The sequence below is a fragment of the Schistocerca gregaria genome, chromosome X (genome assembly GCF_023897955.1).
Source record: "Schistocerca gregaria isolate iqSchGreg1 chromosome X, iqSchGreg1.2, whole genome shotgun sequence".
In the NCBI taxonomy this organism is placed as follows: Eukaryota; Metazoa; Arthropoda; class Insecta; order Orthoptera; family Acrididae; genus Schistocerca; species Schistocerca gregaria.
Genome location: NC_064931.1, coordinates 471,328,193 through 471,342,284, shown reverse-complemented (window position 1 = coordinate 471,342,284; position 14,092 = coordinate 471,328,193). Strand labels below are relative to the sequence as shown.

At 42.1% G+C, this 14,092-nt stretch overlaps 1 protein-coding gene across 1 annotated transcript in view; it reads left to right on the top strand.

The window, feature by feature from the left end:
• Positions 1-14,092, top strand: part of LOC126298354 (cytochrome P450 4C1-like) — a 253,886-nt gene that overhangs the window by 136,845 nt on the left and 102,949 nt on the right. Inside the window, exon 3 of the mRNA XM_049989649.1 lies at positions 8,689-8,864. Within this exon, the coding sequence (XP_049845606.1) occupies positions 8,690-8,864 (175 nt within the window). The 5' untranslated portion in view covers position 8,689. The remainder of the gene's footprint in view (positions 1-8,688; positions 8,865-14,092) is intronic.

Genomic DNA, 14,092 nt, shown 5'->3' with positions numbered 1-14,092 from the left:
TGTACCCAAGATCTCTGTCAATACTATTACCTGGCCCACCTACTATAACCACAGTGTCTTCCTTAGCGAAATCTTTGCAAAGTGATCCTAAACCCTCTGTCACCTGCTCCAGACCAGCAGTAAGTTTAGAAAAATTGGTGACCTGATGTTCTGATCATGGACAAGCCGCCGGTAATGTTACTCCTACTATAGGATTTTAAGCTGTCCGTGATCGTGTACTAATGTTAAACAATGGGCCTTTGTTTCGTGATCAGAAGGATGCATTTTGATAGCGAGTAGTAGTTAATTTAACGGGAATCGAATTTATTAGGGTGGGGGGGGGGAGGGTGTGGAATGGAGTCGGGAATAAAGAGCGTGGGAAGAATGGTACTAGGGTAGCAATGGAAAGTTGTCAGTGGTATAAAAGTACAGCTATCAAAAGGGGGAAGTGAGAGGTGAGGAAGTGGGCGGATTACATGGAGTAGGATATGAAATATGTGGGGAAGAGGCCAGGTAAGTGATGGAAAAGACTTCAGTGTAATGGAACCTAGAGTGAGGCAAAAGCGGCAGTTACCGGATTATAAAAGATAACTAGTAATTACTGGAGGTGGGTCTACTAGATAAGTAGAATACCTATTCAGGATGTAAATTAGTACCAGCCGATGGAGATGTGGAGGAGAAAAGTGGGAGAGGGTGGCAGAAAGGTAAAGGAGATAACATAAGACCATCACATGTGTGTTCGTGTATAAACAAATACATACCAAATGCCACTGACACAGGGTGAAGTGCATACATCAGCCTCTATGGTTATACTGTACAATTAATGGAGGTATAGAGTAAAGGAATTAAACTTACTTTAATTAAACTAATTATTCATGATATTTTTAGATTTCCAGAAGGCTTTCGACACCGTTCCTCACAAGTGTCTTCTAATCAAACTGTGTGCCTACGGAGTATCGCCTCAGTTGTTCGACTGGATTCGTGATTTCCTGTCAGAAAGGTCACAGTTCGTAGTAATAGACGGAAATTCATCGAGTAAAACAGAAGTAATATCCGGCGTTCCCCAAGGAAGTGTTATAGGCCCTCTATTGTTCCTGATCTATATTAACGACATAGGAGACAATCTAAGTAGCAGTCTTAGATTGTTTTCAGATGATGCTGTCATTTACCGTCTTGTAAAGTCATCACATGATCAAAACGACTTGCAAAATGATTTAGATAAGATATCTGTATGGTGCGAAAAGTGGCAATTGACCCTGAATAAAGAAAAGTGCGAAGTTATTCACATGAGTACTACAAGAAATCAGCTAAATTTCGATTACGAGATAAGCCACACAAATCTGAAGGTTGTAAATTCAACTAAATACTTAGGGATTACAATTACAAATAACCTAAATTGGAACGACCACATAGATAATATTGTGGGTAGAGCAAACCAAAGACGGCGATTCATTGGCAGAACACTTAGAAGGTGCAACAGGTCTACCAAACAGACTGCTTACACTACGCTTGTCCGCCCTATTCTGGAGTACTGCTGTGCGGTGTGGGATCCGCATCAGGTGGGACTGACGGATGACATCGAAAAAGTACAAAGAAGGGCAGCTCGTTTTATAATATCGTGAAATAGGGGAGATAGTGTCACCGACATGATACGTGAATTGGAGTGGTAACCATTAAAACAAAGGCGTTTTTCGTTGAGAGCCGCGCTGGATTAGCCGAGCGGTCTAAGGCGCTGCAGTCATGGGCTGTGCGGCTGGTTCCGGCGGAGGTTCGAGTCCTCCCTCAGGCATGGGTGTGTGTGTTTGTCCTTAGGATAATTTAGGTTAAGTAGTGTGTAAGCTTAGGGACTGATGACCTTAGCAGTTAAGCCCCATAAGATTTCACACACATTTTTTTCGTTGCGACGTGATCTTCTCATGAAATTTCAATCACCAGTTTTCTCCTCCGATTGCGAAAAAATTCTGTTGGCACCCACCTACATAGGGAGAAATGATCATCACGATAAAATAAGAGAAATCAGGGCTTGCACAGAAAAATTTAAGTGTTCGTTTTTCCACGAGAGTGGAATGGTAGAGAGACAGCATGAAGGTGGTTCATTGAACCTTCTGAAAGGCACTTTATTGTGAATAGAAGAGTAATCATGTAGATGTAGATGTAGTGGCCTGGTGTGGTAAAACGACATGTGGAAACAGTGCGTTCAAAAGACATTGTGGAGACTCTCCGTTTACTTACAACGTTTTCGTACATGTTTTCTACTCATCTGTTCATAACTGAGTTTGGTTTTCCTAGCTTTCAATGTTCTACATTGTGTGCTATGACACACGACAGTTACATTGTGTAACCATTTTTATCCTGTACGGTATGTAAACGTTAGAATCAGTATGTAATTTGCTTACGTAGTAATAAAGGACAACAATTTACTGAAACTCAAAGCAAAACGTGTTTGATTACTTCTTCTAGGCAAGAGACGTGAATGTGAAGCCCTTTTGTGCTCCCTATCCTTAACAATCAGACTGATACGCGAGTCGGGTCTGTGAGACCCCTCGTATCAACGGTGGTACAAACGAACACAGTAGAAACGCAGGGTTAAGCGAATGGTCCGCGCTCCACATTCTGCCCACGGTTGGCTAGTCTCGTATTCGTACGAGGCATTACGCAATTGCGCGGACGGCCTGCACGCGACGGAGCCGTCGGCGCTGTCCTTCGGCGTCGCGAGCCGTCTGCTTCAGAAATACACAGAAAGAAGTTGGTGACTGCACAGTTCTTCGGATACCGCGGCCAGACGGAGCTGAATACCATCATTTCAGCCGAAGCATCCCACTAAGGTGGTCATACCAGTGTGGAGCAAAGTTATTAGAAAAGTTTTGACAAGAGACATACGAAAATATGTATAAAATTTGTTTTCGTCGCTACGAAGATCGAAATACAGTGTGACGAGCGCTCATTTCGTACATACTTTTCCACGGTAGGTTGTATCCGAAACCTCTCGCGTGTGTAATTTCTACTTTTGTACAGTACATCAGATAGGCTGAAATGACTTAACTGCAGCGAGCCAAACAAAAGAGTGTAGTAGAGCACTGAGCACAGAGCACATTGCGCAAAACTCCACATTCGTTCGACTGCACAAAACCACACGCATGCGCCCAACTGTGTAAACCATCGAGGCGGGTCCGCCAACCCCGCGCGGAACGCGGACAAGAGGGCTTAGGTAAGGTACAGCTTTAAAGAGCATTGTGCTAGTTTGCGACACAGAGGTGAGGCAGATCCGGGTTAACGGTTGTTCGTATGACATACTGGCAAATGTGTGTGTGTGTGTGGGGGGGGGGGGGGGGGGGGCTCGCTTTAATTGGTTTTCCACGCTGTTTTAGACATATTATGTATAGGTCCCTAATCTCCGCATCAGAAAATACGAAGCACAGATAGTTCAAAGATAGCATAGAGAATAGAGTTTACATGATTCATAGACACACCAGTTCCCTCTTATGGGGTACTGATGACTGGTGACACGAAGGACATCCGGTCACACATTTAAAATGAAACACTTCTGTCAAATCAGGAAAACACTGGGTCTCGCACGACGGAATAAACACTAGGAAAGGGAGAAGCTGCTTATCGAATATCCACATGTTCACAGTTTCCTGGAAAAAAGGGGATTGGGGAGAGCAGCTTGAAGGTGGTACTGTCAGGATGAGGTTGCTTTCAGCCCACCTGCCATCGTGTTTCTTCCCACTCTTTTTCTTCCACGCCACATATGTTATTGCTTTAAGGTTAGGGACGTGTGTGGATGCATTGACTCTGACACGCACACACAGGCATAGCGGGCGCTTCCACAGGCACAGGAAAGAAAGCAAAAGATTTTCACACTTGGCAGCGTCACAACAACAAATTACACTAGGTATAAGTGCATCTACGCATCATGGAAACAAAAATATATCCAGAGTAAGTAAAGTGCAACGTTTTGAAACTCGATCAACTATTTGTGAAAGAACGTTAGGAATGAAGCAGGATGCAGATATCATGAGTAATCTAATACGGTTTAATAGTAGTATCGTTAAGCATGAGAACTGTGTACGATATTGATAAATATGTTTGTAAGAACACCAAATTGTTACAGTAATCACTATACATGCTTTGAAAGAAATTGAAACGCTTATGAGATTTTTATCACAGTCGCAAAGGACGGTATATAATCTACATTAGTTGTGTAATTGCGACTGCGAAAAAAACAGACCTAAAAATAAAACAAAAAACCAGTGCTAATGTTCCTTGTATTTCTTTCAAAGACGTACACGTACTCCATTTGTTGGAGGCCTTTGTGCGACGGTATCCAGGAAAAATTCACAGAAGTTCTAGAAATGGCTCTGAGCACTATGGGACTTAACATCTATGGTTATCAGTCCCCTAGAACTCAGAACTACTTAAACCTAACTAACGTAAGGACAACACACAACACCCAACCATCACGAGGCAGAGAAAATCCCTGACCCCGCCGGGAATCGAACCCGGGCGCGAGAACGCTACCGCACGACTACCAGATGCGGGCACAGAAGTTATGTTCCACTGTTGCTCAACCACCGTAATGAATGTTCTTAACGTTTTTATGCAGCGACAGCAGCTGATATTGTTTATATAAGAATATGCAGCCTACAGTTGCAGGTTAACTTTACCGTTTACCTAGGTTTCAATGTTAGTAATAACATCTTCTTCAGAACATAAAATATTATTTAAATATTTGCCTAAAACAAGCCATGTCCTAGGTCAACTTTATAAAACTTGATGCATAACCATCAGGTTTTGTGTCCGCAGCTCGTGGTTGTCCGGTAGCGTTCTCGCTTCCCGCGCCCGAGGTCCCGGGTTCGATTCCCGGCGGGGTCAGGGATTTTCTCTGCCTCGTGATGAATGGGTGTTTTGTGATGTCCTTAGGTTCGTTAGGTTTAAGTAGTTCTAAGTTCTAGGGGACTGATTACCATAGCTGTTAAGTCCCATAGTGCTCAGAGCCATTTGAACCATCAGGTTTGTCACTTCATTAAACAAGCTGTAGCAAATTCACTTTAAGCCCGTTGTATGGGCCTCGTCGTATGCTTAGAGATTCTAGTTACACGACGAGGCCCATACAACGGCCTTAAAGGGAATTTGCTACAGCTTGTTTAATGAAGTGACAAAACCTTATGGTTATGCATCAAGTTTTGTAAAGTTGACTTAGGACATGGCTTGTTTTAGGCAAACATTTAAATAATATTTTATGTTCTGAAGAAGACGTTATTACTAACGTTGAAACCTAGGTAAACGATAAAGTTAACCTGCAGCTGTAGGCTGCATATTCTTATATAAATAATGAACGTTATCCTTCCTCAGCGTTGTCGGGTCGTAGTGACCCGCTGGAACACGTACCACGTCAGATATGAGGAATATCCGGTTTAGATCAGATAGCCTGTCGAACTGGAAAGGTCAGCCTATGCGGCAAACAATGACGTACTCTGGGGGAGTATGAATGATCATTCTTCTTAGAGATCACAACGAAAGAAGGCGCTGTACATGTACAGTGGTCAGTTGTTGTCGATCACTCGGCGAAAATTTGAAGCGCATCTGGACTCTGGATTTTCACGGTTGACGAGAATGTGTTGTTGGTGTTTAGCGTTTCACATTGGGGATCAGATGGATATTACATAAAGCGAGTTGCTAAGAGAAAGGAAATTTGAAGTGTTGGTTTGGTTTAGCCAGAGGAACTGGGAGGTAAGAACGTATTCGTATTAAAAAAGGTAGGAACATTTTTCTGTTTAGCAAAAGTGACAAAAAGCAGATTTCAGAGTACTTGATGGCTCAACACAAAAGTTTTGTCTCAAGTACAGATAGTGTTGAGTATCAGTGGACAAAGTTCAAAGCCATCGCACAATATGCGTTAGTTGAGTATGTGCCAAGCAAGATCGTAAGAGATGGAAAAGAGCCACCGTGGTACAACAACCGAGTTAGAAAACTGCTGCGGAAGCAAAGGGAACTTCACAGCAAACATAAACATAGCCAAAGCCTTGCACACAAACAAAAATTACGCGAAGCGAAATGTAGTGTTAGGAGGGCTATGCGAGAGGCTTTCAAAGAATTCGAAAGTAAAGTTCTATGTACTGACTTGGGAGAAAATCCTAAGAAATTTTGGTCCTATGTCAAAGCAGTAGGTGGATCAAAACAAAATGTACAGACACTCTGTGACCAAAATGGTACTGAAACAGAGGATGACAGACTAAAGGCCGAAATACTAAATGTCTTCTTCCAAAGCTGTTTTACAGAGGAAGACTGCACTGTGCTTCCTTCTCTAGAGTGTCGCACAGTTGACAAAATGGTAGATATCGAAATAGACGACAGAGGGATAGAGAAACAATTAAAATCGCTCAAAATAGGAAAGGCCGCTGGTCCTGATGGGATACCAGTTCGATTTTACACAGAGTACGCGAAGGAACTTGCCCCGCTTCTTGCAGCGGTGTACCGTAGGTCTCTAGAAGAGCGAAGCGTTCCAAAGGATTGGAAAAGGGCACAGGTCATCCCCGTTTTCAAGAAGGGACGTCGAACAGATGTGCAGAACTATAGACCTATATCTCTAACGTCGATTAGTTGTAGAATTTTGGAACACTTATTATGTTCGAGTATAATGTCTTTTCTGGAGACTAGAAATCTACTCTGTAGGAATCAGCATGGGTTTCGAAAAAGACTGTCGTGTGAAACCCAGCTCGCGCTATTTGTCCACGAGACTCAGAGGGCCTCAGACACGGATTCACAGGTAGATGCCGTGTTTCTTGACTTCCGCTAGGCGTTTGACACAGTTCCCCATAGTCGTTTAATGAACAAAGTAAGAGCATACGGACTATCAGATCCATTGTGTGATTGGATTGAGGAGTTCCTAGATAACAGAACGCAGCATGTTATTCTCAATGGAGAGAAGTCTTCCGAAGTAAGAGTGATTTCAGGTGTGCCGCAGGGGAGTGTCATAGGACCGTTGCTATTCACAATATGCATAAATGACCTGGTGGACGACATCGGAAGTTCACTGAGGCTTTTTGCAGATGATGCTGTGGTGTATCGAGAGGTTGCAACAATGGAAAATTGTACTGAAATGCAGGAGGATCTGCAGCAAATTGACGCATGGTGCACTGAATGGCAATTGAATCTCAATGTAGACAAGTGTAATGTGATGCGAATACATAGAAAGATAGGTCCCTTATCATTTAACTACAAAATAGCAGGTCAGCAACTGGAAGCAGTTAATTCCATAAATTATCTGGGAGTACGCATTAGGAGTGATTTAAAATGGAATGATCATATAAAGTTGATCGCCGGTAAAGCAGATGCCAGACTGAGATTCATTGGAAGAATCCTAGGGAAATGCAATCCGACAACAAAGGAAGAAGGTTACAGTACGCTTGTTCGCCCATTGCTTGAGTGCTGCTCAGCAGTGTGGGATCCGCGCCAGATAGGGTTGATAAAAGAGATAGAGAAGATCCAACGGAGAGCAGCGCGCTTCGTTACAGGATCATTTAGTAATCGCGAAATCGTTACGGAGATGATAGATAAACTCCAGTGGAAGACTCTGCAGGAGAGACGCTCAGTAGCTCGGTACGTGATTTTGTTAAAGCTCCGAGAACATACCTTCACCGAAGAGTCAAGCAGTATATTGCTCCCTCCTACGTATATCTCGCGAAGAGACCATGTGGATAAAATCAGAGAGATTAGAGCCCACACAGAAGCATACCGACAATCCTTCTTTCCACGTACAATACGAGACTGGAATAGAAGGGAGAACTGATAGAGGTACTCAGGGTACCCTCCGCCACACACCGTCAGGTGGGTTGCGGAGTATGGATGTAGATGTAGATTTAGATGTAGAAGTAGCGGTTAATTTCCAGTAGCGCATTTTTTGTTCCGATAGGTAAGTAATAACTGGTTCGAAGAAGTTCTGTACGACAGTTAATTTATGATCAACTGAGAGCTCCAAAGATTTTATTTGCTGCAATATTAATTTATCCTCCATGACCTGCCGCCGTATATGGAGAGGCATTTCTGCTGTTTCCAAAAAACGAGTATTGGTCGATGTAGAAGGCATCACTCTGATGGAGGTTCAAATGGAACAGTACAGTGTTTTGCCTAACTTCGTGAATACTGAATTAGTTCCGTTGAGGTAAAAGGCCGCACCGTAATCTTATTGTGGTCCCATCAGCGATCAATACGAGGTGAACACTGTCGCGGGAAGAGCGCTGCATCAAATGTGGGTCAACGCACGGAGAACGTTTGTCACTACTTACTTTGTACACCTCCCATATGGCAGAAAAAATACCTACCAGGATTCATAGATCTGGAAAGAACGCTTAACTCAAGCCATGTCTCTGCTGCAAACGGTATGAAGAGACTTCTTCAAATACAAGGCGGAATCTTTCTACTGATAAGCGTATGACTATATCAATATGAGTGCCCCATTTCAGCGTAAGCCTGTATGAAAAGTTAAACGAAAAATTTTAAAATTTCTCTGTATTATTTGCTGTTAGCATATTGTTTTGTCTCTCTTAAGCGTCTGGGAATTTTTCAGTGCAAGTGTATTCTGTTTGCCTATAACTCGAATTTAGTTTTTCAGTTTGAATTAAACGGCAATCGATCTTTACTCTTTTTCTTGCAAGTTTCGAAACTTCGTTGACTAAATTTGTCACTGCTAATAAACTCTGTTCGCAGGATGGATATCGTGGTGAACATTCTAGCAACGCTTGTCGTCGTTCTGGTGATCCAGCAGGTTTGGAAATTGGTGAAAGCGCAGAAACAGTTGGCATCTAGGCTTGCACATATTCCAGGACCTAAAGGCTGGCCGTTGCTTGGTAATACCTTCGAATTCGGAAAAGGGAATGCACTCGGTAAGAAATCTATTGCTATTTGCTATTATATCATAAGAAGCATAAATAAACTGTTTTTAGCCATTCTTAGAAATGTGATTTTCTAGGCGGAAATCATAGATACCCATGTCTTTTGTAACATAAAATTAGCAATGGTATTTCACCGAGCGAGGTGGCAGAGTGCTAAGGCGCTGAACTCGTTTCCGGACGACGGAGGATCAACTTCTTGTCCTGCCATTCAGATTTAGTTTTCCCTTTATTTCGCAAAATCGTTTGAGATTAGAGCCGGGGCGGTGCCTTCAATGAATCATGTCCGATTTCCTTAACATACATCTCGACGGTATGTTCAACTCTTATCTTAGTTCTTTTAATTTTTTAGAAATTCAAATAAAAAACGAATCCATTTTTTTTCAGTTTAAGCCAGAACTGTTAAAACTGTTTCTAAGCACCATAAAAGTTACTCGAACAACAGTTCTAAGCGGCTTTTCATGGAGTAGCATATTTACTGTTTACAGTGGTAAAGAACAATGAAAGCAATCTTCTAAGGAAGTTAAAGACAATACTAGGATAATAATAACGGAAGATTAAAAGCTTTAGATCAATTTGCAACCAAAAATTCCATTATCAGCCAAAGATAGAAATACAAAAACAGAGCCGCAACCTTTTTTATCCTGATGCAAAAGTACCACAGTATTAGTACAAATTGTTCCTTCTAGTGCAACCGTAAACATTTGACGAGACGTGAATTCACTGGGATTGTTGGAAATGTCACTATCTGTAATGTGCAGTAGATGAAAGTGCAGAATCATAAACGACTTTTGCTACTTTTCTGTATTCACATACAGTAGTAATGTTGTTCATAGATTCTTCTATTACTAATAAACGTTATTCATAGGTTTTACTATTGGTAATATGTGTTGGCAATGCCTTCCCCATTCCTGAAATACCTTTCGCAGTTAGTTTGCTTTTAAATGTGTGGACTGTATCTGCCATCAATAAATTTAGCATCGTATGTACTCAATAGTAAGCACCTCATAGAGGCCTGCGGAGTACATGTAGAAACAGAGTAGTTATTATCTGTCTTACAAGGGGAGACCACGAAGTTTGGATCATAGTTTTCTTCGAACTTTGTACATTTTTAGTAGTCCATTAGGACACCATAATGTGCAAGCGGCAAGGCATATAGCTTAGATGATTTCGAGAAAATCCCAAGAGAAGCTTTACGCGTCATCTATGTACCAATCCGCTGCGATCCTGTGCACGAGTTGGCGGCGGTCATGTGGTTACCGTTCAAACACTGCAATCGGTGGCTCGCTGGATCGAGTCCTGTTCATGTTTTCTTTTCTTTTGTTTTTAATTTACATTTCTTTCAACACTAGTCATATTAATTCGTACATATTACATCTGAAACGTAATGTGATGAAAAGACACACCCACTTGCCTGAACTTTTATGGAATTTCCAATGTTATTTGGTTGTCTGCTAATTTTTATCAAGTACTGTACTCATGATTATAGAACAAGTAAACGACCAAACACAATTTTTTTCCTGAAAATGTATTCCTACCGTGACTGCCGAGATCCCTAATAACTACAATCGGGTATGGTACCGAGAAATGCTTTGGATCAGGACTTTTCGATCTGCAGACACAGGTTTCAAGGACGAGGTATACACTTTGAAATCCCAAGTCAAACATCGATAAATAATGCTGTAAATAGCTTCATTCACTAATATAGTGAGTTACAATATGCCAGAATATGATGGTAATGTATGATTAATTGCCGGATCTGCTTTCCACATTATACGTACAGACACAAATTAAAACGGCATTTACTACATCGAATGAATGCAGTTTTCAGCATGCACAAGGAATCTTCAGAGTTTCTAAGGAAAAACAAATATGGTTGACATTTTGAACATTTTCTCTTTCTTCCAATAATTTGGATGCAAACCACGCGTAACGCAATAGTGTCGTAACTGTCGATGGCTAAAATTGGCGGTGTGCCATCGAAAGTATTTTAATAACATCTTCACGAGAAACAATTTCTCGTTCGTTGTCAATCAAATATGAACAAATCTGAAGGCACTTGATAAAGTTTTTAACTTGGCTAGACAAATAAAAGTGGCATAATTTTTGTTGCAGTAATAAAAATTAGTAAACAGGCAAATATCACTGAAAATTCAATAAAAGTTCAGGGATATCAACGTGTCATCATTATATTATCTTTCAAATGTAATGTGTACCAAGTAATATGATTAGTGTTGAAACAAATATAAACTAAAAGAAAAACAAGATGAGCGTTACTCGATCCAGCGATCCACTGCTTAAGGAGCTTGAACGCCGACCGCATGACCGCTGCCAGCTCGTGATCAGTGCTTAAAACTTCTCTTGCGATTTTCTTGAAGTCACTTAAGTAGTATGCCTTACTACTTGTAGATAATTTTGTCCTACTGGACTATTAAAAGTGTACAAAGTTTTTAGTAAATCCAAGATGCGAAAATCATGACATCCCCTTGTCAGAACACTGTCCTAGGCTAACATCGTTGTGTCCTTCTGAACACTAAATTTGTTTTCTGGGTTGTAACACAAGTTTGCCGTCCAATTAGTTACTGTAAATCTTATATTTACGCTATCCTGTCACAATCATGTGTCCTCGCAGCCGCTCGGGGTAGCCGCGTGGTCAAGGCGTCTTGTCACGGTCCGCGCGGTTCCCCCCGTCGGAGGTTCGCGTCCTCCATCGGGCATGTGTGTGTGTGTGTGTGTGTGTGTGTGTGTGTGTGTGTGTGTGTGTGTGTGTGTGTGTGTGTGTGTGTGTGTGTGTGTGTTGTCCTTAGCGTAAGTTAGTTTAAGTTAGATTAAGTAGTGTGTAAGCTTAGGGACCGATGACCTCAGCAGTCCCGTAAGACCTTACCACAAATTTTCAATTTTCTTAAAGACGCGACGAGCAAATCCAACAGCTGAATGCTAAACTTCAGTACTCCACAGCGAATGACATGCACGTCTTCCAGTTCATCTTACTAGTAAACTCTTTATTTTCTCGTCTATAAGATGGTTCTATCCCATACTCCCCTGCGTATATACCTTACTACATTTAATAGTAGATTTATTCCTCTTACATACACCGATGAGCCAAAATGTTATGACCACTGCCCGGCGTAAGATGCGGATTGCAAATAACCGACTGTGGCAAAGAGAAGATTGTTATGGCCTTGAGGCCTGGGAACGAGCATTCCGGAAACGGTGAATCTGGTACGCGCTTACTTGTATCGTTAGAGTCTGTGTAAAGTGGCTGAAGATCGGTAAAATCACAAGTAATCATCAAGATGTTGTTGATCATTGACTCTCATCTGGGAAGGTCGAAGTAGTATGCTTGCACGCCCAGTAAAGAATGGCCGGTGATCTGTGGCATATGTGATAACAGAGTACAAATCTGTTTCAGATACATGTATTTAGGAGCACAACATTCAGAGAGCATTATTGAACATGGTTACACCAGGCCGATGGTCGTGCCCAAATACGCCATTTTCCAGGTGAGCGGTGCTCCATACCTGCAGCGCATCATGGACACAAGCTTTCGAAGGCAGTTTATGTTATGGGGGACATCCACGTGGGATTCCATAGGATCTGTGGTAGTAATCGAAGACACCAAGACAGCCGTGGACTACATGAACAATACTGCGGACCACCTGCATGTCTTCCCCATTGGCAGTGACATCTTCCAGTAGGATAACAGACCATGTCACAAGTCGAGAAAGGTGCTGCAGCCGTTTGAAGAGCATGGCCACAAAATTCGATAGATTTGAACCCAATTGAACACACCTGGGAGACTATCGGGCGGCAGCCCCGTGCACGCATACGACGACCACGTGATTTACAGAAATTGTGTATGTTTAGACATCTGGTGCCACATATCTCCAGGTACCTACTATGGACTTGTCGAATCCATGTCACGCCAAACTGCATTTAACTGTCACGGTACGTGAAATACGATGGTCACTTAAGTTCTTGGTTTGCTTTTGAATGTCTTGTGATCACACAGATGTCTTACAGAAATGAATGAGGTCTACCCACTACCTGTAACATTGCACAAACTGTTGTATTCAGAGATCTGAGAAGAGTTTTTTTAATTTGTTCTCGTTACAGATTGATCTCGTGATATCTAGACTAAGTCATATAAACCCATACAAGTGAGGGTAATAATTATTGCTACATGTTACATACTAATAACGCGATGTGCACAATAGATAAAATATTTTCACTCCCAAAGTGTCGTAAGGCTAATACCGTTTAACACCACCTCGCACCTTGATAATGGCCTTATCAATTAGGAAAGGAAGAGGGTCCACAGATATTTCAGGTATAATATTTCCAACTGAATCCACTCACTGATGATTAGACGGCATAGACCTTCTAAACTGAGGTTATGCTTGTGGCTACGTTTCACCCACTGTCAAAAGAGTCCTTAACATGTTCTGTGGGGTTAAGATCGGGTCATTTAGAGGGCCAGTCGAAGCACGATATTCTTGAGTGTTCCTCGAACGAGGAACGTAATTGAGGAGTCCTGCGAACACTGCTGCCGCTTCTTGGACGGCAAGAATGCTCACAGCATGTTCATCATGCAGATGTAGAAGAAAAGACAACACTTGGTCACATAGAATGTTGAAATAAACGTCCCGGTGTGTTACGACGGTAACCTACATGAGTGGATCTCTGTCATGATACGAATAACACACCCGAAACATCACGAAACCTTACACAACCTGCGGATTAAACGCCTCTTTGGACCGCAGGCGCACGCATCGTCTTTAATCATTTGAAAAGAGACGAAATCGCGAATCGTCGGATCACACACCAACCAGTTACTGTCCGATTTCTCTGCTGTTTGGACCATTGAAGCTGTGAAGCTTCATATGCCTCTGTGATCAATTGCCTTTTGCTAAGTACCTGACTCTAAATACCGGTTCCATACTGTTCAGTTTCCAATGTTCACTCGAAAACTGTGTAAGACTGACTTGCATTCCTTGAAAACAGAAATATTGTGAGGTTTAGATCCGAGTTACTGACAGGGCTTGCCGCTCATCTCCTGTCCCTGTTGGTTAGGATCGTTTTACTCTGAAATAAGTCATGGTAATGAAGTCGGTCGGTTGCATGGAATCATTGTAATAAGACAGGTACCACAACTGCCCATACCAAACGGTGACTCTGCAGATTGACGTCAGGACCAATTTAACATGTCGAAACCAGGACCC